Source organism: Aquila chrysaetos, chromosome 5 (assembly GCF_900496995.4).
Source record: "Aquila chrysaetos chrysaetos chromosome 5, bAquChr1.4, whole genome shotgun sequence".
NCBI lineage: Eukaryota > Metazoa > Chordata > Aves > Accipitriformes > Accipitridae > Aquila > Aquila chrysaetos.
Genome location: NC_044008.1, coordinates 60,502,158 through 60,526,004, shown reverse-complemented (window position 1 = coordinate 60,526,004; position 23,847 = coordinate 60,502,158). Strand labels below are relative to the sequence as shown.

The following is a 23,847-nucleotide window of genomic DNA, read 5'->3' as shown; positions in this document are numbered from 1 at the left end:
TTTCAATAAAAAGGCTTCTTTATGATCAAATTAATGGGTTAGTATTCCCCACCCAAGCGATGCCATTTGGATTTTCTTTTTTTCCCCTCCCAGTAATGGGCTTTGCAGAAATAAGTCTTTTTAGATGCTTCCTGCACACAAGCAGCTGACGGTGCCGCTCGGTGCTCCATGCCCGGGGGGCTCTGGCTGATTCAGTACCTTAGAGGTCACCATGCAGAGGACGGTTTGATATCCCACCTGGAAAAACGCAAGGAAGGGAGGAAATCGCTGGCCCAGGGCCAGCACAGGGTCCCTCTGGAGGGGCTGGGGAGCAGAGCGGGTTCCCGCATGGCACAGCCATGGGATGCAGCCAGCCCCAAGCCCTTGCAGCATCCTCAGCAGGCACTGATGCCGGCGCCTGCACAACAAGCCTCTTCCCCAGCATCCTCAAAAACCCCTTTTCAACACCCAGAAAGGTTCAGCCAAGATTTCGCTCACAAACAGGCGCCTGGACCTAGCAAATGTGTCCATGCGCCATTTATGTCTCCCAGCGCTGGTAAAGAAGCTGCCGCCTCCTTCGCTGGAGACCTGCTGTGCGGGGAAGCCGCTCCGTGCATCAGCAGCGTTGCTCGTATTTCCTCGTCAGGGTGACAGAAAGCCACTAAACCATGATGAATCCATTTAGTAGGGAGTGCCTTAAGGCAATGGCATCGCTTAAGCTCAGGAAGGCAATCAGACTGGGCTTATAAACAGGGAAAACGCTTTAGAGCAGCATTTCTGCTGACAGAGGGGGGCCAGGAGGCACACGAGGCAAGGGATGGAGCCCCCGCGGGATGGTGCAGAAGGAAGGCTGTACATGGAGCTTTTTCCCACTAGCAAATACTATTAATCTAGACTAAGCTAGAAAAACAACCAAAAAACCAACAGACACACACCTCACCTTCACCACCACCACGAACACGACCTGGTACCAGCATCTGCACATGTTGAGGGTAAGAGCAGACCCTCAGGTGCTTGAGGCCAGGCCAATACTTGTGTTTCTTCCCACACTTTGCACCAGAAGCCTGACCTTGCTGTAATTAGCTATCAAACATATCACATTGCCTCTTTAGGGACAGAACAGCCAGCCCTCAGCAGCTGGTTGTCTGTGGTCACCCAAGTATGCTGAGAAATAAAGCACTGTTGGCGTATTCACAGCATGAGGGTCCACCAATTCCCTGGTGCAAAGGCTTGGCGACACCTCGAAAGGAGCAGGAACTCCTCTGCTCTGTGGATAAACAGCCTTTTGTGGCAGCTGGCAGGAGATGCACAGAATCCATCTGTCCTGGCCAGTGCAGACAGACAGACAGACTCCAAGGCGTGTCCTGCTCCCGGGATGGCAGCTCCGCTCGAGGCCAGCAGCATGGTGGGTTTTGACCCCTTCCAGACCAAGGCAGGCACATGTACTCCTCTCCTCTGAGATGGGAAACCCCTGAGTAGCTACGAGAGCAGGAGCAGAACCCCTCTGCTCTCCCCTCCCAACCTCTGCTCATTAGTGATTATTACCATGGCGCAAGGTGCTCCATCCTGTTAATCTTCAGTTCAACCCAACGAGAGCTACTCAGCAAGTTGCTCGGAGATACAAATTCAACAAGATGAGCTCTTAAAATATTTACTGTCCTAAAGATTCAAGCCAGTGAGCACCAGGATGTCTTTCAACATTTGTACTTCATTGCAAAACTCCACCTTGTTGAATAGGCTGAAACATTGAGCGCTTGCCTTTTAAATAGCTCCTGCCGGTTTTGGAGGAGATTAGTAAAGTATGGAAGCAGCTATTTAACATTCAGGAAATGCAAAGCATACATGGGAGTTATCAGTCACTCCAGGCAGATGGTAAATGTATCTCTTTTCACCACAAACTGAGCAGCAAACATTCAAATTCATCACCAAGACAACATATTGAAATCCACTTCTATTTTCAATTCATACGTTTTTAACAAACTGCTAAGTAATGAAAATCAATATTTTCACCCAAGCAGTTGGGAGACAGTCCTGAAGCTCTGCCCGGCTGCAGAAGATTTGCTCTATGCATTTCAGTCATGCAAAATTATTCACGACCAAGTCAAACGTAGCATCCTGGGTGCAGCTCACGTTTACAGCCAAGGAGGCACCGACTTTCCATTGATCAGCTCTGATTTAACAGCACTTCTGCATCAAGGTGGGAAGCATCACTTCAGGCATGGAACGGCTAAGACAGAGGTGACCTCAATCCCAATTTTGGGGGGGAATTTTGATAGGACTTGCATATTTTTAGATGAAAAGAGGAATTAAGAAAGTGGTGCACTTCTTGCACATTACAGGCAACCTCAGCAGACCACCTGCTGTCTTTGTTAGGATATTTTTTAGTGACCAGTCAGTTAAAATTGTTATTTAACAAAAATCATAGAAACTCAGAATGAGATGCCTTTAGCAGAAACAACTCACACCAGCAACATAGTGCGTGAACTTTACTCAAGCAGACAGAGAATATAGATCTGTAGTCCTCACTCCAAATCAGCAAACTCTTAACTGTTGAAAAGAATGTTTTCTACCTTACTTAGAATAAAAACCTTCCAGAATACCCTAAAAGGAGACATCTCAAAACCACTAAGATGACTGCTCACCAGGGCTCACCTGCAACCACACATGGGGTAGAAGGTACCAACTGAAACAATGAAGATGCCCCACGTTTGTCTTAAGATAAAAAAATTTATTTTACAGTCTTATAAAGCAGCTTTACATTAAGCACAAACGTTGATCCATTTACTTTGTATATAAACATAGTAGAACCTTTCCCGCTGCAAAAAGTCATGTCTTGCTGTATATAAAACTAACATGTGCACATTGTGCTTAAACTGCAAAGTCTGTACAGCTTTACAAAGGACTACCCTTTACAAGAGCATCCTGTAAACAATTTATTGCATATTTAACACATGGTGTATATCCCACATGTAAAAGAAAAAAATGTAGAAAAAATAAAGTACAATTACAAGGTGAATGAAAATAGCAGCTTTCAGTGAATGTCTTGCACAATGGCCAAGAAAAACAGCACTGCCACACTTGTACAGTTGTGCTTGTGTGTCACTGGTTTGCATATACTCATGCGCACTATGTTTCCGATGAAGTCTATGTACAGTAAGCCCCATGGAAAGATTGAACAGATCTTAGCCCCTAAGACCTTTGTCAGTTTGAAGACTGAAAAGAAACAAAAAACCCCAACTTAAGTGAATTTGATGAAGTTATGGGCACCAATGTCCAATAATCCTCTTCCACTGCACAACTCAATTAAAGAGTAACAGGAGAAACCCCACACTAACTCTCTTCGGTTCTACAACCTCTGATGGTGGTTGGTTGACGTCACACATGTGCTAAGGCCAACAAAAATGCAATGGAGATGTTAAGGATAAGGTGGTCTGACAGGACCGACGGCGTTGGCATGGCCAACCTACACTTCTGAGCTCACCTATCCAACAGCTGCCGGGCTGCCGCTCACGAAGCACTGAAAAAATCAGCGACACTGCAATTTTTTAACTGGCATTAATTAAAAAAAACCAAAAAAACCCCCCAAACCAGAAAAAAAACCCAAAACCAAGAGGAAATTGTGGCCTCCATAAGGCACCGATACCCCCTCTTGAGCAGTACCCAGAGAGTCTCTCTAGATTCTCCAAATCCAAAATGGGCACAAGATGGAGGAAACATGCAGGAGAAAGATGTTTCTGTGTTTGCAGCAAGGACCAGTCGTTTGTAAAGGAAGCACATTTTTCTGGGTTTTGTATGTGTGTGAGTGTGCGCGTGTGTGTACACATGTACGTAAAAAAAATTCACCTCTGCTACCTTTGGTATTGAAATTTCTCCTGTGACATCCACTTTTCATATTAATTGATATAATCGTAGCATGCATTTGCAAAGATCAAGTAATTAAAAAATTGCTTCAAATATCTGCGAGAAATAAGAAAAAGCATCAAAAAATAGAGAAAAGAAAAAAAAAAATCAAGATGCATATTGTCCTTGTGCCTAGCCTTTTTGTGATTTGAATGAACTTTGTTGTCAGCATGAACTTCTTAAGCTTAACCCCCACCTACACGTACAACACGTAATAAGATCAGTGGAAAAACCCCAAAGCTAATACATGTCCTTCCCATGCTGGCATACGTCAGGAGCTTTTGAGTCTGGGACTCTTAACAGCAAACACCAGCATGCCTCAACAGAGCTGATAACCCAATATTTGCTACACTACCAACCAAAACACCCCTGATCTAACGATGCTATCAGTTGGTTTTACTCTTCTGGATCAACCAGGATGCTACACGCCAAGAAGGCAGACTAATGGTGGTTGTAAAGGACTGATAAACAGGAAAAAGAAACCACCTGGTTTCTTCTGCATTACAACAGTACAGTGAAAGCGTTTGGGTTCGGACATGTGTATGTTTGGTTATTGCACGGGTACCCTTGCTTGCTTGGCAGAGCCACGAAGACAAAGCACACCCAAAAAGCCAGTGCTGGAGATGTAACAACCCCTTACACTACGAGTAAGACAGTAGGCAGAGGTGAAACTTGGTATTAAAGCACAGGTGGAGCTGGAAAGCCCTCTGGGGTAATTTTAATTTTTAAAATGCTTGATACACTGAAGCAGGTTAAAAATGAAAATCACCATAGGAAAACCATAATTAATTCCAATTGCATTTCCTGCACGCTACTGAAAATGAGCTCCACGTCATACTCAGGAATTCAAGACAAGTCTCCCAAAGAATGAAGTTGTAAAAGCTTAGAGAAACCTCTCAGATGTAATTAAAAAATACAGTACAAAACATCAGGCTCCACGACAAGAGATTCCAGCTACCAGGGAGGAGGCGACACCAGCAAACCTGACAGGCGATGGTAAATTTGGCTTTATAAAAAGGGGGTGGCATGGTTGCAGGCTTTGTGCAGTCTGTGAGCCCCACTGAGTTGTGCTTACGTGACGTGACTTCGAAGCCTGCACGCTGTCTGCGTGTTTTCTGTCCACACGTCTGTAAAGAAACCATACAGCTAAAGGATCTCCATACAGAGAACCGAATTAAAAAAAAAAAAAAAAAAAAGTGTATTTTTCAACCCAAGAAAAGAATCCTTATTAAAAAGCCCCCACCTTTAAAAAAAGATACACTGTCCACTACCCAGGCTACAAGTAAATACACATTTACGGCGTTACACCACATGATCTGTTACGCTGTTCCAACATATACACATATTAACTCCATTTTAAAAGAGGCCACGGACTAACTTTTCAGGCAAGTGCTGGACTTTAGAGACCTGTATGGCTTCTGCAGATATTTTCCTACAAAAAGGAAAAAAAAGAAAAACAAAACACGTCCCCAAACTCAGGAGCACAAAGGGGTTTGGCTTCGTGCAGATAGTTTCACTGTGGAGCACTAAGGACAGGTGATGTTCCCGAATCCTGCCCATCAGACCCAAATGTTTTCACACTGGAATGCAATGATTTCAGGAGATCAGTTTTAAGGATCACTTCTTTGAAACGGTCCATAAAAATTTAGGATGCAACCTTTGAAACTGTACCTCTGCGAGGCAGCAGGACCGAGGGGTTTGGTTGTAAGCTCTAGTTGTGCTTTGCCCGGCCACCTCGCAGGTAGCTCTTCCACCTCTTGACGAACTCCTTGAAGATGGGGGACTCGTCTATCGTGCTGAGGAGCTGGAGCTGGTTGATGTGGGTGGTGTGATAGTCCCATCGGGCCAGGTTGGGAGCGGTGCCGAGCATGAAGTGCCGAAGGTCGTAGATGGTCCCTGAGCCGGTGTCGTAGAGGGGAAGCATGGCCTTCAGGGACTCCATGCCCCGCTCGTAGAGAACCCGCGCCTCCTTCCCCAGCTTCTCCCCGGCCGTTTCTTTTAAGTCATACAGCCCGATTAAGGAGTACATGAAACCGTTGAGCACGAAGGAGCTGGGCGAGGTCGGGTACTCCTCGTACCAGTCGTGCCGGTTCATGAAGACGGCTTTCACCCCGCGCTGCTCCGACGGCAGCTTGTACGGCGCCGTCGCCCGCAGAGCCGAGCTGAGGAACACGTGGTCCTTCGTCAGCAGGTACGCCCGCACCAGCGTCGAGATGGCCTGTCCTTGCGCCATGGCCGAGTACCAGCCCGGGTCCAAGGACTTAAAGCCTTCCCCCAGCTTCCTCGTCACCATAATGGGCCAGCCGCCCCTCTCGTCCTGGTTCCTCACCAGCCAGTTGCTGGCAGCAAAAAAAGCCGCCATGTGAGCGGTGGCCGAGATGGTGACATTATCGAGGAAGCCTCTACCCTTCGCTACCAGCCTCACCACTCTCTTGGGCATGATTTTGGTCTGCTTGACGGCTTTTGTGTTCGAGAGGCCAACGCCCTTCCGTAGGTCAGTCACCAGGTCTCTGGTGAGGGTGCTCCAGCTAGTCCTGGGACCGATGCCGTAGTAGATGTCTCGGTCCTTAAAAGCGATGAGCTGGGTGTTGGAGACGTAGTGGACGGTGAAGAGCTGGTTCTTCTCCGTTGTCTCGAGAACCACGGAAACGCTCCCATTTGTTATGAATTTGAGATCGAAAGAAATAATAAAATCTCGGGTGTTCCCAAGCTGCAGAGATACCCCCTCGGTATTTTCTGCAAAACAAACCAAAAAAGCCTTGTTCAGTGGTAAAACCCTCATTTCTCCAAAATGTTTAAGCTACAGAGCGCACCTTCCAGAGGTAACCCCTCTTACCAGACAGGATCCAAAAGCTTTTAGGGCAGCCCATCAATAATTCAATCATTCTTTCTGCGCCCTACCATGTATTATTTAATTAAGCATAAAAGTAAATCCGCAAGTGAAGGCTGACTCCCGCAGCACTGGGGAAAACTCGTTTGCCTCTTACATTAACACGCTGCAACACTTTGCTGCGGAGCAGAAGTGCCAGGGGCTCGATCGATGGCTTTATCGGAGGCTTCTGGTACCTGATCGATGGAGGAGTGCAACGGACACCAGCAGGATCTGGGGTAAGGGAAAGGGACATCAGCAAGGCAGGGGGGGTCTTACTGCTGCCTGCAGCTGCCTGCTGGCAGGATGCAGGACGGGCAGAGCCGCACTTTTCCTGCAGGATGGGGCACAGCAGCCAAGCTGCAAGAACGTAGATGCTACGTGATCTTTCCCTTCTGTAATTCACAACATAAATGAACCACCACTCTCTTGCTCCAAACTGAAAATTTCACTTGGCAGAAAAGACACCAAAAACGCAGCGCCGCTTGAGCAGTCGCATTTCCGAATAAAGCTCTGCTTTCAGCAAAAACAAAAAAGCCAGGAGTGCCAAGAAGCAGGTATTCAGGATCCCCCTGGGACTAATATTTACATTTACAACTTTTTTCTTTCCCAACCTGACAGTTCCAAAAAACAGTGCGCTGATTAGTTTAACGGGGAAAAAAAGAAAAGAATATAGAAAGACTAATGTGTTAAAGTATTTATTAACCTCTCCATTGGCAAAACTCAGTTTAATTAAAAAAAAATTTAAATAAAGCTCCTAGGCAATGCCACATAATAAAATCCGGTGCTCTCTTGCAGGCTAGATTTTAAAATGTAAAATCAACTTCTCCCCCAAAAACCTATACTACAAGATCAAAGGGCTAATTAGTTTGTAAAGCTGTGTGCAAATCTTGTAGCTTTGAAGGCACAGGGGGATGATAAACACTTAAAGACAGTCATCTTAAATTAACAGCTTTCCATAGAATAAAATTTGCCTGTGCAAGGCAATTGTCTCCTTTCTGCTACTTCTTGATGTGTGAAATACCCCATAAATATTTCTACGTGCAACCTTCGAGTTACGGTCAGCTTCTTCTGCAGAGCAGAGGCTTTTCTCCATCTCCCAAACTAATCTATGGCATTTTGCAATGTCTTGTGTTGTACGATGCTATTGTACAGTACCTATTATTTTGACTGAATGTCATGTTTTCCAATCTTTTAAAGTAAAAGCCTCACTCCTTTGAATTTTGGAGATCAGAATCTGCTTCGGGACAAGAAACTGAGCGCTTTGTTACACAACATTTTGCTCCTATGAAAAATCTAATTAAAAACCCCACTCGCAATTCCTGTCAAGTAAGTTTTATGGTTCCTTGTAAATAAATGCTTGTGTGATAACGAAGTGAATTACAATGGCGGGGGGGGGGGGGGGGGAGAGTTTTAAGAAGCAAAGGAGAACTAAAGGCTGCCTGTTGTTTGCACTGCCTTAAGCGCCTATAAATCCATTACTTAAGGCCATCTAAGACGAGTGGATGCGTACCTCGGCCTTCGAGCCCCGCAGATTACTCTGCCATCAATAAAGGATGAGAAGAGAATACATAACAGATCTTTTAGCCTTTCCTCTCCCCATATTTATCTACTACAAAGACACAAGAGTGTTCGACAATTTTTTCCCTAGAGACTCAGGCCTAAGGTGCCAACTGAAAATTACTTCATTGTCTTTTTAAGTAATGGACTCATTAATTCTAATGGGTATTGATCGAGGAAAAATACATTACGTCCTTATTAATGAGCCTGTCCTAGCACAAAGGAAACTCTTGCATGAAATAATGAATTTCCCTGCTAAGTACAAAACAGAACACAGTAAAGTGAAGAGATGGCAACAAAATGCATCTTGCACGTCTGCAGGTGAAGGAGGACGCCCGTATGCAGCCCCAGACCTTCACCGTCCTCCCCCTGTCCTCTGCAAATACCTGTGCAGCACATGGGCAGCTGCTCCCTCTTGCTGCCTTGTTTAAGGCAACTTGGGTTAGCCAGAACCAAGATCTCAAATTTTGCAAAAATACTTGCATCCCAATGAAGAGAGAGATCCCGGGTCCAACCGAAGAGTTGCACGTGCTACGCTTGCTCCAGGCTGAAAATAGACCTTATCTATCATCTGTCAACATCTGCTTATCACACGTCAGTGCTATTTCCCAGGCTTCACAACTGGTTCCATTTTTTTTTTTTTTTTTTTTTTTGGCTTCTATTTTGAGACAGAAGCTGAAAGGCTCAGGAAACGTGACTGTAGCTTCTCACTGCCCTCCATACATACATCCACCCACTTTTTCATTAAAATAGTGTTGAAAAAGCAGTGATAGAGAGAAAACAGAACAAAAGAAAAACTCCAGAGGTACGGAAACAAGATGACATCCTCAGGTGAAATCTTAAGGATGGGAAGTCACACAGGATAAATGAAAACACTTTGATCCCAGCAAGTTAAAGCTCCCCTGATACCATCTGTGCGAATTAATAGACATGGCTTAGCTGCCACACATTTAGGATAACCCACCTGGAGCAACAAACTGTTTGACACTAGTGAACTTGGCTTTATCAGATACTGTGGACAGAGAGCAGCCTTTTGGCACTGTCCAGTCTGCGGACCTGCTGGTTTTGTCCTTCTCTTCGGCCGTTTCGTACACCTCGATGTGAGGTGGTTTCTCTGTCAGGTTTTTACTGTAGTGGCTCAACCCGTACTGTGCAATCTGGATGGGGTAGAAATAGCCTTGAGGTCCCCACTGTGTGGATAATGGCACACCTACGAGAGAGGAAGAAAATGAGTATTTTATCAGCAAGTTTTCAAAAAGCAGTGTTTATAGCTCTGCACACTTCTCCTCCATACCCCATCACTCCTTTACTTCTAGCAAATGGTATTTCTAGGCTTCACCATTAGCTAGGCTTGAGGAAAGTCCTGTTCAAGGAGTGAATTGCTCCCATTTACACTGAGATCCATGACTAGGCAAAACTAAGCAGATCTGAGTGGCCGAGAAGTCCTTATCATGGTCTTCCATACGTTCTCATTTAATTGTTTACTGAAGCACCACACTTATTTTAAAATACATTTAAAATGCCCTAACAGATTTTTTCCCCCTACCCCAGAGACCACTAAATCTCCAAACAATGTTACATCTAACACAATCCCTTTAATGCCACAGAAATCTTTGCAAATTCGGTGTATATGTTATTACTAGATTTTGGTAAGAGTTATTTGATGCTAAAAGAGCAATTTAGCCAGCATCTGCAAATCTGCTCCAATTACCTTGGCTCCCCTAAGAGTATTGCAAGCGCAGTCTGAAGTGCTGCCTGCGGAAACCAGCCAAGCTCTCCATGCAATACCAGCAGAACATGCCCCAGCTCTTCCACCCAAAGCTGTCCCTTGTCTTTAGAGCTACTGCTCCAGCCCAGCCGTACCCAGGATTAACCCTCCACACATGACTCACTGTCCCAAAAGCTGGTAGCCTCGCAGGACAGCACACTTCTCACTCTTAATTCAGGGTTAGGGTGATTTTAGATTTAAAAGTCTGCACGGACCAGAAGAACCCCCTGGAGCACCACCTCTTTAGAGGATTCAAAGCAGGAAGATCACAGAGTACATCTTCCGTAGCCTGATGTATTGCATTTCACATGCAAAACCCATTGAATGAGCTCAGACAATGTCACATAGCCATGCTCGATATAAAACTTCCACCTTCCGTTATGATCGTTAACAGAGATGCACCTGCAGAAAACCCTGCCAAGCTCCAGGCTCTCCTCTGCCTGCCCTTCACCAGCTCCCAGGAGCTGCAGCCTCGGGGTTTGGGTGGAAAAACCCTCGTGCCATAAACTGCCTATTGCATCACCAGCTGTGTGGGAAATGAAAACAAACTGTGTGGAGGAGACTTATTTATACACATACCTCCATAAGCAAGCAAACACAGAATACTTAAGATACGGACAAAACCAGGATTCTCCTGAAGTCCTGAGTTTTATTTGGAACAAATTCCCAACCTCTAAATATGAATCCAAAGTGGGAATAGATCACTGTGACCCTCTTGCAGGAAGCCAAGGATATTTAGTACTGTAAACCTTTGCAGGTGTGTAAGAAAAGGAAAAGGAAGATGAAAATAAACACATTGGCATTTGCACCATTTTTCCCCTTGGCAATGTCACGCTCAGAAACCAGTTTCTTCTGAAATCTGGTACAATGAAAAGCTTACTTAAACTAAATGTAAAAAGATACATTTTCATACATATTTTGGTGCTTTGTGTTATTAATAAACATTACTGATGGAGATGCGATGGTTTACTGCTGCCTAAAGAGAAAACCATCGCAGGAAATATTTAAATACCATGTATTAGCTCAACTCCTGCAAGCCAGCTTGCTCATTAATGCAAAGCATTTTCAGTTAAGGGTGCATTCATTGAGACTGAAAGATGCAAAAAAAGAAATCTGCTATAAAAGCTTTACTTGAAATTTATACAAGATGACAAGATTAAATTCTCCAGGTCACAGGACATAACAACACATTAACCTTGCAGAAAGGGAGAAGGTAAAAATATAACATGAGGTTTTTTCCGTCCTGCAGCAATATGAGAATCTCTAGGGCTGGAATGATGCAAGGCAAGAGCCTAAAACTGTCTGAGAATGTGTTTTAATATTAAAACCCCTTCCCTACAAACTACAACTATTTCTCTTCTCTGACCTGCTTGCTGGATGCCAGTAACTCTACTGCCTTTACAAAACCCAGGCTCTGGCACCACATTTCACAATGATAGCTCTTAAATCACATGCTGCAAAAAAGCAAGGTTTATAGATAAATAATCACATTGTTGAGTGTTAAACTCGCTGGTCTCTTGAGGCTTAAGTAGAGAGCAGCTACACACGACAATAGCCTGCAGAATCCATCCTGGTTCTCAATTAGCTCTTAGTGAATTTCAGCTTTTTGCTTTTTGCTGGAAAACATCACAAGAACTGTGGAATCCAGTTGCAAAGGGCAAAGGGGCATCTTGCACATCCTGCACATATCATACAAAAACTGGTGGGGCTCCAAGACCTAGGTCCAAGCCCAACAACAAAAGCAGCACCCATGGCTATTATTCATATTCACACACTGTATTTAACCAGCAATGACCATAGCAATTAGAAAGGAAAGCTATTTCCTCAGCCTCTCACAGTGGATGTAAACCCTGAGCAGGACAATGCTCACACATAGCAGATGTGTAGTTACCGAGATGCATTTGCACCTTTGGGAAAGCCCCAAATTTCAGAGCCCTGCTTCCCTTCCTTGGCAGATGTAACAAGGATGAGAGTTAAAAAAAAAATAATCAAAATGTGAGAGTAACCTTACAAAAAACTCAACTGACACACCCTAGGCATTTGTTTACGTGAATCCTTTACAGAGAAATTAATTGCAAGACATGCCAGCTTTCTGCAGCGACCATATCATGGGAAGAGCTCCTATCAACACAGCAGAGCATCACCCATCACTGAGGTACATGAAAATGAATGTATTTTATTCCTTAAGTGAAAGTTGGTCTTTAATTTATGAGGGGTCACAGTGTCACATTCCATAATAGTTTTATAAAGTCATTGATTTTTTAATATGAAACCTGACAAGAATTTTCTGCCATCAAATCTTTGCCAAGACGTGGGAAGACCTTGCGTCCTAATTACCGATAGCACGGTTTAGCAAAAGTGCAAATTGGAAAGGTTTTACTGTATATTAATTTTATCCAGGGACGCTTCAGTGGCTGGAGAGCTTTTTGACCCTTCAGCAGTTCTCCGAAACCTCCTCACCTTGCTGCGGGCAGCAGCACCTTTCACAGGACAAGGCGAGGCGATGCCCTGCCTGCCCTGGGTACGGCAGTGCGGTGACACTGATTTACCCGGACCCGTGCACAGGACGAGCTTTGGCAAGAACAAATCCCACGCTGCTGAGCAAAACCTTCCCCGCTTGCTCTGGAGCAGCCCAGCAGGGAAGGTTTTGACGGCTGTATCTCCAGCACTGCCCCAGCAATGCAAGGAGACAGGATATTGTTAAACCTGAAGACAAATATCCACTATTAAGCTGCCCGTGAGCGGCCAGGCTGTTCCACAGGTTCTGGCAGTGCTGTTTGGCTCAGAGCGTGGGGCTGTATCTGTGCCTGCAGGGAAGCAGGAGCCTCCTCAGGCAGCAGGGCCAGGCTTTTTTTATTTCATTTTCTATTTTAAAATAATTTTGGCTCCCTGACAGAGATGACAAGCGTCAACAACAATGCCAAAACCTGACAGCAGCACTGTAAGAGAAGTGTCCCGCCACCTCCAGAGTTTGCTGCAACCAGTAAAACCAGAGACACAGGATGGGAACTGGTAAACCTAGTACAAAGCAGAGACTATACGTGATTTCTCAGAGTAAGTGGGTTTTATCAACAGTATCACGACAAAATTAAGATCACTTTGCATCTCAAATGATGACAGCAAATTTTAAGAAGCATTTCAACTATTGAAAAAAAAATACTTAACACAAACCTTCAACACCACTTATGCACTTCACTCTGTCTCGAACCTCTACGTTGTAGCCCTCGAAGGACATGAAGACCCCGTCGGGGTGGTAAGGTGCTCGCTGTGTGTATACTTTGGAGTAGCTATGAGAGAATTCAAACCTGTCATAACCATCGTACTGAGCAATTTTCCCATAAACCTCAAAGTATTTCTCTACCCAGCTGAACGGCAGGAAGACCTCGTTGCCTTCCCTCCTCCCTTTAACGGTGTGCTCGTCATTGATCAGACAGTCAATCTCCTCATACTTCAGCCCCGGGGCTTTGTTGCCGTTGAAGCCTCCTGCGACGGGGGGAGCTTTCTGCTGCTCCTGGGGTGATGCCTCCTCGCTCTGCTGCCGGGCCAGGTCACTCTCGGAGGCTGCAGCGGCGGCTCGGCGTTCGGGACCAGCGAGGCTGCGGGGGAACGGGCCGGCTCTGTCAGAGGAGCATCGGTTCCAGAGCAGCACCATCACCAGGGTGAAGAGGGCGCAGATGACGATCAAAGTCTTGTAGTTGACCCGAGCTGCCAAGCAACGCATATTCACACCATACCTGCAAAAGAGAGAGGGGAGAGGGTTTTAAGATGCGGTGCTTACAGCCAGAGCTGTTGGTTCTCCTAGTTCAGAGTCCCGGTGGAGCCTGTCCAGCAGCAGCATCGCCACGTGCGCACCGTGATGGTGTTTGGTGGGAAGGGGACAGGCGGGGGCACCTGGAAGACAATTTGGGTTTTTCCAGCTCTCCGCAAGCAATGAGATCAAATGTACCAAGTCACAATTCACCTCCCTGCTGCGATAACAGATTGTTTCACCAAATGCAAAGGACGCAAAGAAACAGCAGCAATCGCAGGAGAACCGCTTCTAAATAAAAAGCGTGATGTTGATGAGATGCTCAGCAGCCACTGGGAATCAGCGAACAAACTCTCACCGGCCTCAGTGCACAAGGGGAAGAGAAATCCCCAGCAGAATTTAACTGCCACCTACCCAGCACCATGAAAGAGGGATTTCCAACAAAACAGCCTTATAATCAAAACCTGAAGCCCAGATATATTTGTAGTTCACACAGCTTAAATCACTGAGATACCTACATAAAAAGGGATGGCTATTTTTGCCTTTTTTTTTTTTTTTTTTTTTTAAAGCACAAGCTATAAACGTTTTCTGAGAAGAAACTCAATGCTCAAGGCTGGCTTGATTCTTGACGTTACTGCCCCTCAAATGTACTTTTAAACCAATAATGTGTATGAGGAGGAGCAAGCAGGCTGGTAATGGAGGACTTTAGAGCCAGAGCCCCGGCAGGGATGGTGCTAGCAGCCCCAAGGCAGGAGCCTCCAGAAGAAGTGAAGGAGGGACTGGGAAAGGACAGGACCTCCACGGACACGCTCAGGGGCTCACGTGTCCTGGTCCCCCAGGAAAAGGCAGAAACTATGTAAACCCTCTCTTGGGATTTTATTATTTTTTTCCTGCAAGATAAACCTCCTGCTGCACGAAGCATGCTCCAACGCCACCATTACAGCCCCAACAAGGAGCAAGGCTGAACGGCGTGAAAATAAATCCAGAAGTTGAAGTGATTTAAGCACGTTCGCTCAGAAGACCCTAGTTTTGCTGAGGAATGAAGTCCTTCAAACAAATGATGTGCATTTTTCAAATGCGCAGGAATATTTAAGATACACTTCATAAAATCCCTATTAAACAGAAGTTTAATTTCACCTCCCTAGTAAGCCATGGCATCAGAGCCGCTGAGTTAAGTTTTAAACCCGTTGCTTAACTGCAGCCCCATCTGACATCCCCGGGGGCCGCACAGCAGCTGAGCTGGGGGGGCTCGTGCAGCCCCAGGCGTGCCAGGATGGTCCCATGGTACCGGACCTGATCACTGGTGATTTCAACAAGGTGCTCCAGAAACAGCTGCAGATATTACAGAGATTCTGCTGATCAGCAGGACTTAACCATAAAGCAATTAAAAGGAGTTTCACCTCGAGTTCCATCCCCCCCTTTTTAAATGGAAATAATCAATTATCTCTCACCAGTTTTATGCTTCCATACTGTAAGCACCATCTGGTCATTTAAAACTGGACTTTAAAAGATAAGTGTCTTATTTTCTGAAAGCCCAGTTTACTACAAGCTTTTAGAGAACATAAATTTATATATAATTGTGTTTTTATGGAAATGCTAACATAAGAATAAATCCAATTTTCTGCATCAGCAGATAATTTCTAGTGATGATGCTTTCAGGATGACCTCAACAAATATGCTCTGCTCTTTTTACACAAAGGGATAATTCACTTTTAAATACGGAATGACATTTCTGACACACTTCACCCCTACCTATAAAACTCAAAATTAATTAAGCCATCTGGATTACCAGGGGATGGGGAGAGAAGGAGAAACACCATCACCACACTTTTTACATCCCTATTACCCCATGCCCATTACTCCATGGTTTTAAACAGGCTCCATAGCTGTGAAAAGGTCCTGGCTATGCCATCATACACAGCTTTTATTTTATTTTGGTTCTACTGCCTTGGACAGTAGAGAATTTGGAGCGGTACAGAGCATTTCCTATGCTCACCTTGCAGCTCCAGGGAAGAGCAGGAGATGCTGCAGGTTGAGTCCAGCTGCATCTGCAGCTTCCTGGAAATGCTGCTGAAATATTTAGTTTTATGAACTATAAATGAACTGAAGAGGACTCAGAAAGAAAAGTGGAGTATTTTCAGAGAACCATCACATTAAGTGTCGCCAGTCACCGAAAAAATCTAGAAATATGTGAGAGAGGCTTATTACATGTTAAATAGATAGATGGATTTTTATTCAACTGCAGAAAAAAAGAATTCAGAATCTCAACAGTAAAAAGAGGTAATTTAAACCCACAAAGGGACTGTGTTAAATCGGTTTATTCCCTTGCTGCTCTTATAAACAGGATTTCATCATACCATACTTAAAAGATTTAAGGAGTACAACACAGGAAAGTAGTTTTAAGTTATGAAGTAATATATCCACGAGATCCATGTTTGTTTTCTCCTCATTTTGCTGGATGACACACCTAGCCTCTCTAAGGCTGTGCACCAAAACATCTCCCACCTAAATTTTAAGGTGTAGGCTGTTATCATGAAAGTCGATCCTTATCCCTCAAGTAATACTGGAGCTACAGGTTTTAAAAGGCAAATACTTCTGAGAAGTCTGGCTAAATTTCTTTAATTCCTATGCTGAATTACTGGGCTACAGAAATGTCTGCAGCAGAGCAATGCACTGCTGTTATTTACAGCTGGGACTGACACCTGGCACTGGCCTACAGCAACAACACAAATAATCTATAAATTAATACTTGTTTAGTTTTACACTGTTTACACTTACATAGTTGCTGTACAAATCATTATATAAATTCTAATTAAAATGCAATGAAAGAGCATTTCTTACAGAGTAAACAACTAGCTTCAAATGTATCCCAAAACAGGGACACAATTAGAGAAACTTATTTTGCCAATTCAAGTGAGGTGTCAAGACAAGGTTTTGAGACACTGTTTTTAATATAAAGAACAAGAGGGTTAAATAAAAATAAAATCTTGATACCGCTGCTTTATTAATGATGCCTGGAAAGAGGACAAATCTTGGTATTCCGTGCTGTGAATTAGGAATCCACAGTCCCAGCTGTGTATCTAAGAATGACAGATTCAGTTCTGGTACTCAGTTCTTACATGAAACCAAATTATTCGCATTCTAAAAATATATATGTCTGTCTCTCTCAGGAAGTCCCTTATAAGACAGGGTTTTTTTGATCTGCAAAACTGTGTTGAATATATTAAAAGTAAGAATTTCTCTGAAGTCCAGGCTATTGCCTGGTTTCTGTGTACTCGGCACAGGAACCATCCCGGTGCTTCACTCGTCATTGCTCAGCTTCAAAGCCCAGGAGAAACATGGGAGGCTCCTCTCTTGGATATAACCATCGATTTAGGCCATTTGTAAATTGAACAGGCAATGCTGCAGTCTTTTTGCACACAGTTGTGCTTGTAAGCAATACTCTCCAGCACAGGAAGACCTTGGGGTATTTTCTAGGTGGGAAGATGCAGCTCCCCAGGACGGGAAGCACTGTCTGTGCCTCCTGGGAGGGTTGAAAGGGAGGATGCACTCCGAAAACCACTTCTGCTTTCCCAGTCTTAATCAACGTGATGTGGTGAATTCATTTTAAACCAACTGGTGTGGAAGAGGGTAACCTGCAGCAATCCTCGGACTTACCATCCTGATCTTGTTTCAGAAAGCGGGATTTAGTTTCCGCAGAGGGGGGAGATTGCAGCGCTGCTGCTGCCCATCTGCCTGGCGACAGCGTTTCCTCCCTCATGCTTGCACTGGTCCTCGCAGGGTCTGTGTTTCCACAACCTGAACATATTTCAAGTGGAACGGGAAGGCTCTGCTGCGAGGAAGATGCCAAAGCAGCAACATGGTCCTGCTGCCCAGAGCCCTTCCGAAAAAACACATCCTCAGGTGTTTTTCAAGTCTCCCTGGCATTCAGAGTTAAAAATGAAAGGCTATTAAAAAGTGGTACGTGCTGACACTGGACACAACAGTTTGCGTAAGGGCTGATGCATGTTACCCAGGCTAGCGGTGAGAATTACTTAAAGCTTTCTCACAGCTCCCAAAGGTCCCATCTGTGCAGGTTACTGGACACACTGCGGTGACAGTGACAGCAGGATGAATGCAGACAGGAATACTGCTGCTGGCCACATGCTTGCTTTTATTTTTAACCATTATGCCTGTTTCACCTGGGTGACACAGATACAAACTGTGCTTTCAGATAAGTATGCGATACAAGCTGCCTGTGGCAACTTCAGTGCTGTCGTTTATTTTTTTTTTTTTTGCTCACAGTGCACGGATCAGCTTTTAATAAACCAGATCAATGATCCTCCAAGCAACAGAGATGACTCGCATTTAACTCAAATTAAAAGCCCCAGAGGATGCATCACGTGCAGCAAGAGCCCGACTTCCAGGGTTCTGCAACCGCCCTACTAGCGTGAGCAAAGAGCACAAAAAGGGGTTTAAGCTGGTTAAAAATACTAGACATCATCCTGAATAAATAACCGAGTAAGGACTCAAGAAACCACATCACAAAGTACATTTCCCAAGAACACATTGGTTGGCATGAAGTTAAAGTATTCACATTTAAATTCTCTGCATTTAAACAATAATCAAAAGTTGCCCACTGAGTCCCAGAGGTCTCCCAATAGTCTAACGCACTAGCTCTGTGTTTGCTCGCTAGGAAGACAGACAGTATTTTTACTTAAGACCAGGGATTTCTGCTGAATAGTGATAAGCTACCTATTTACTTTGAAGTCTCTATGCCAGACTAAGCTATTTAGTACAGAGAAAAAAAAACCCCTGAACAGTGACTGCCAATCTGAGATACACTAAATTCAATATTTAAAGAAAAGATACACCATACAATTTAACAAAAGAAAGGAAACAAGACTGGAACTTCAATATATACCTAGACCTAAAAGTTATACTCAGTTACACACAAACCTCAGATAGAATTGTCTGCCATTTCCTGTTTATTACACACAGCAAAATGCTATTTAGGCTAGTCATTACAATGTTATATAACAGAAAAAAAACCAAAGAACTCGGGAATTGTTTTCAGTAACTGTGGAAAATTCTTTTTGATAATTGTAATGACATCAAAATTTCAGATCCTTTGCCAAAGCTTACTTTTGTCTTAAAATGTGATATTTATGAATCATCTAACTTCCCAACAGCTCTGCATTTCTCAAACACGTTTTACCTGCATCCTCAATCTGCTCATGTTGGTTCCATCTGTGGATGATTAGACAGAGAGGATCTAAAATATAAAGTGAAGAAGCTGTACCCAGCAGCTTATCCTACAGTTTTCCACTCCAATTAGCCCAATACAGTTGTATTTGTATCAACACATCTATTATTAAGCATCAGCCAAGTCTGTGGCTACATAATAGTTAACTCAAAAAGTCAATGTACTTTTCTATGGATACTGATGTTATCATTTCTTCTTAGAAACTGAGATATGCATCTAATTTCAGCATTGGGCGCATGCTGCATATCCATGCAGCTACACAACTGGCAAGGTTTTCAAACAGGTTTAGCTGTTGCCTTGAGACATGTAGGGAGTGACTGCACCCCGCCCTCGCCCCGCTCCCCCGTGGACAGCGTCTTCTCCTGCCCTCTGGACAGATATACATTTCTCTGCACGCAAGACAGTTAAAACAAGTCAGAGCAAACTATTTCCCCACACGAGAGCAGGATTTTAGTGACTCATGGGCCTTTGACTATCATACGATCAGGAATGTTTTATGATCTAAAATTAGAAAAAACATTGTAAAATTGGAAAAAACTTGCACGCTTCGTTGCAGTGAAGTGGAGAAGTTGCTTCAAGACTTCACCAAGGCCCTGGATAACCTATTCTAAGCCCTGCTTTCAACAGGAGGTGGGGCTAAATGATCTCCACATGTCCCCTGCAACCTCGACTTTTCTATGCATCCATAGTATGATGCACAACTTTAAGAAGGCACATTGATGTAGTCAACAGAAAACACAGGATCTGTTTATGTTGGTCCTACACAACAAGCACTGGTCTTCTTTCTAAACTCCTGCATATGCTGCACACTTTGAAAAGCATTCATCAGCCTGTACTAAAAAAAAAAAAAAAAAAAAAAAAAAAAAAAAATCGAGTATAGCTCGAAGAGTAATTGTAATCTAAACTAGATAGAAAAAAAAAATTTTTTTTCTAAGATGCTAGGAGGGTGTTCACTTGTCCTGCACTGCAAACGATGGCTTTATCCATGTTTCTTTGCACAGCTCCTCAGCCCGTATGCATTCGGACCAGCTGGCCAGTCCCAGCCACTGCAAAAGCTCTCAGACACCAAAGAGACTAAAGGTGCCTTTGTTTTGCTAGTAAGTCTAGTACAGAATATCACTACAAAACTTTGAAGATGAAATTACTTTGATATCATACTTTTATGCCATATCAGGAAAACCAGTTAGTAGGGACTGCTGCTGTAATTATGAGCCCATTTATTGTACAGTCTAATAAATCTACTTGCTTTCCAGATGGATTAAGCTATTAAACCCCTCACTAATGGCACAAACAATAACTCCAAAATCTAGCTCCTGCTTATGGAGGCATTACACTGCCTCTTTCCAAGCTATCAAGTATTATATTGTTACCATGCAGATTAATGAAGCAAAAGATGAAACCATTTCATCAGTCTCCCTCATATTTAGGCTTTGAAAGCAATGCCCGAGCAAGTCTCAAGACAGCAGCATTAAGGGCTGTAACAAGACTCTGAGGAGGAGCCTTGCAATATTATTTCAGGGAGCTGGGCTCTCTCTTCAGGCAGGAAAGGAAAGCCCACCGCACCGCTGCTTTTACAGCACCCCCATTCCCTTTTTCCTTAGTGGTACTCTGGACGGCACTAGTTATGCCTGTGACTTGCCTCTCGTGGATGCCACTGCTACCACATTCAGCTCAAATTGCTTTTCAGTTAGCTATACCTTTCTAACAGCATATCGAAGCGCTGAGGAAACACCAGCTGGGAGGGGAAGCAGGGCGGCATACGCGGCCATCGTCTCGGGCTCCTGCAGGGATCGGGTGGGGGGCTGAGGAGCTCCCACCGAACAACCCCAGCGAGCCGGTTGAGGTTCAGCAGCTTTAAGCAGTAACTGAACTGTCGGTTCTGCTTTACAGCGATCCTGGGACCTACAGGCAAAAATAACTGCACCTGCCAACTGTATTTAACTTACAGGAGCTAGCACAAGTATGTGCTCTGATTGCACTGCCAGGCACAGGCATTAGAGCTGCTCATTTTTCTGCTCAGCAACACATTATTACCTTCTTAGAACAACGTAAAATGCATCATTCCAACTATTTGTCTTCATAAAGTAAAAATACAACAACAAACCGGACAGGGGAAGCCCCATACACCTTTTTCTTTACAGTGCTGTTTGGTGAGATATGATGAGTGGACTGTCAGGAAAGGTCTCGCTGTAGGTTAATCATTCAGAGCAAACAAAAAGGCATCTAAAACGACTGCAGGCAGCGTTTGCTGCTCTGTGGACATAGACATATCATCTACTCCATCCCACCGTGCAGCCTGGCTGGCAAGAACAAGCAATTGGATCGTTTTGTTCCTCTGGATCATTAGTAACTTCCTCATAACGAGGCATCTGATCACAACCCTGAAGAAGAAAAAGCAGACTTCACATGAAGAAAGTGAGAGCAAGCACATGTCCTTCCTCACCCTCCCTGTCCCAAAACTCCCCACGAAGCATTCAAACTATTTGAATCCTCAGCTGCAATGACTACAAGTAATCTGAAAGGTTCATAAGAGTGTAATTTGACCAATTACTTACATTAGTAAGCTACATGTTTTTACTTAAGTGAAATACCCTGATTAACACCATTTTTATCCTTAAAAACAGCCTCCACGGTATCTCTGTTACCAGCTTCTCCAGTCCTGCAGTCTCCACGCAGGTCACATTTAATCATCAGTGCTGGCAACTATTACATTATCATGTCAGCTCCTATTTGTTACTGACTTATTAAAAAAGAGAAGCATTTTATACTGATGACAGAGAGCGGCAAAACTTTAAATGAATATAAATCCCCACTCCCTCTCTGCTCTGGCAGCAGTTCTCTCGCATACGTGTGTGAAAATAGTAATTGTGAAAATGTGTTAATGTATAAAGTGCACATGGTTTTGGCAGCACTATCTCTAATGGACTGATATGCTGATTTATATCCTCAGACAACTTTGCTGATAGAAAGCCTGCAGTACCTGCCTGCTGGTTAAATCATTATAACCTTTATCTCAAAGGTGGGAAGGTATTTTACATTTAAGCTGCAGTCAAGGAATAGTCAAATCATAATGAAAAGGAAGCTAACATTTAAACAGTAACATAGCAGTAGATGGATAATGCTCAGTCAGGTATTGAACTGAATGCACGGATGTCCCACTGTATGTGCCATGGGGGATAGAGGGGACAGGAGCACCCAGCTGAAGCCCCTGCCACCCCAGCCACACGGCTGTCTGGAAACACTTACTCAGATCTCGGCTTTCTGCTGGAGGCCAGCATCTAAGGGCAAATTCCTTTAATGCAGGGACTGATCCAGTACAGCGGCAGTAATTTAAATTTTGATCATGCCACTGGAGAGAGGATAAACCACATAACTCATGGTCTATTTAGCCCTAAAAAGTCAGAACATATCTACTTTGGAAGTCCGTTTCTACAGCTCAAGGTTATGCACGGACATCTTTAAGGCTGGTAAGGCAAAAAAAAAAAGCAGAATTTTCCCCTCCTGCTTCCCTTTTCATGGCATGGTGAACAGATATCAAACCTACACACCTGGAGTAAAGTTTTGGAGGGTTTTTGAGAGAAAGAGACCTGCTTTTCAAACCACAGACACAGGATTTCCACCCTAATTCTAGGCTGGACTTAGGAATCATAAAAAAAAAAAAAAAAAAAAAAAAGGACAGTGTTTAAGCTGTGCAGACCACAACAACGCAGGACAAAGCATCTAGCATCACGAGGTTATGTATCTTAGCATATCTGTGGCTTATAGCAACAGAACTTAAATAATAGCATCAACCCTGTGCTTAGCAAAGCAGGTTAACAAAACAAAAAAGCCAGGTCTCCTTTTACCCAGCCTGCTATCATCACCTGCTTCGGGACAAGTTTTGCGTGTCACACACAGCTACCCCAATCCAGGTGCGAGAAATCATCTGCATCTCTTGTTTACCTGTCTCTGTTGCAAACATACATTAGATGAACTAAAATGCAAAGCCTGAAGCTCGGTTTCCCTCGTTTTTTTAAAAGAGAGGGCAACATCAAAAGCACCCCTCTCCGCCAGACCCAAGGAGCTGCTTGGCTGCTGGCGCAGAGCATCACTTCTGCTGATTTCACAAGCAGATGTGTTTTCCCTGGAAATTAATGGAAAGCAAACACACAGCCTAGGATCAAAATAAGATTTTTCACTATCACTTTACATTTTACTGGCTTATCAGAAATGCTTGAAAGTTGTCTCACGCAGTTACGTACACATTAGCAACTATGTTCTGCAACTAAATTCTTTCACCAAATGACGTGACACCATCACCCAGGCACAACACTGAGCCAGCTTGTAGCTGAGTTCTCCGACTCCTTTGCTTTCCTAATGTATTGGGAAATAATGGCTGTAAGTATCGAGCAGCCAAAGCAGCACGAGTTTCCTTCATTCTGAAAAAAAGAGTTTATCTGTTTTGCTCTCAGCATATGCGCTGGGAGACCTTTTATGTGAACAGAAGAGGAAAATCTTTTACCCCGGTGCCAATAGAGGCAGCACAGCTCAGTGACCCCGACTGTGTAAGACCTGTTGACACTTTCTTGCTGCCCAGAAAGCCCAAAGTTCACTTTGTGCTTTTCATTTCCTCCCTACCAGGTTCCCTCTAGGAGCTTCCACTAAAAAATCCCGATTTAGAACATCATAATGTTCTTCCTGCCATCAAGCAGCCTGATAGGCAACACACATTTTGGTGGGAAAGACAGAGCGGTGTTTTCTTTCCCGACAGGGTTTCACGGACATTAACGGAGCGGACA

At 44.1% G+C, this 23,847-nt stretch overlaps 1 protein-coding gene across 16 annotated transcripts in view; it reads right to left on the bottom strand.

Annotated features, from left to right (window-relative positions):
- Positions 1 to 2,692: 2,692 nt before the first annotated feature.
- Positions 2,693 to 23,847, bottom strand: part of GLCE (glucuronic acid epimerase) — a 54,896-nt gene continuing 33,741 nt past the window's right edge. For 14 of the 16 annotated variants that reach the window (XM_030015321.2, XM_030015316.2, XM_030015322.2 and 11 more), the window contains 3 exons: positions 13,248 to 13,810; positions 9,273 to 9,518; positions 2,693 to 6,615 (listed from right to left, as the gene is read on the bottom strand). In XM_030015321.2, coding sequence (XP_029871181.1) covers positions 5,591 to 6,615; positions 9,273 to 9,518; positions 13,248 to 13,797 — 1,821 coding nt within the window. In that variant the 5' untranslated portion in view covers positions 13,798 to 13,810 and the 3' untranslated portion in view covers positions 2,693 to 5,590. Of the gene's footprint in view, positions 6,616 to 9,272; positions 9,519 to 13,247; positions 13,811 to 14,022; positions 14,114 to 23,847 lie in introns of those variants that run through there. The other 2 variants (XM_030015315.2, XM_030015328.2) reach the window with 2 other exon arrangements.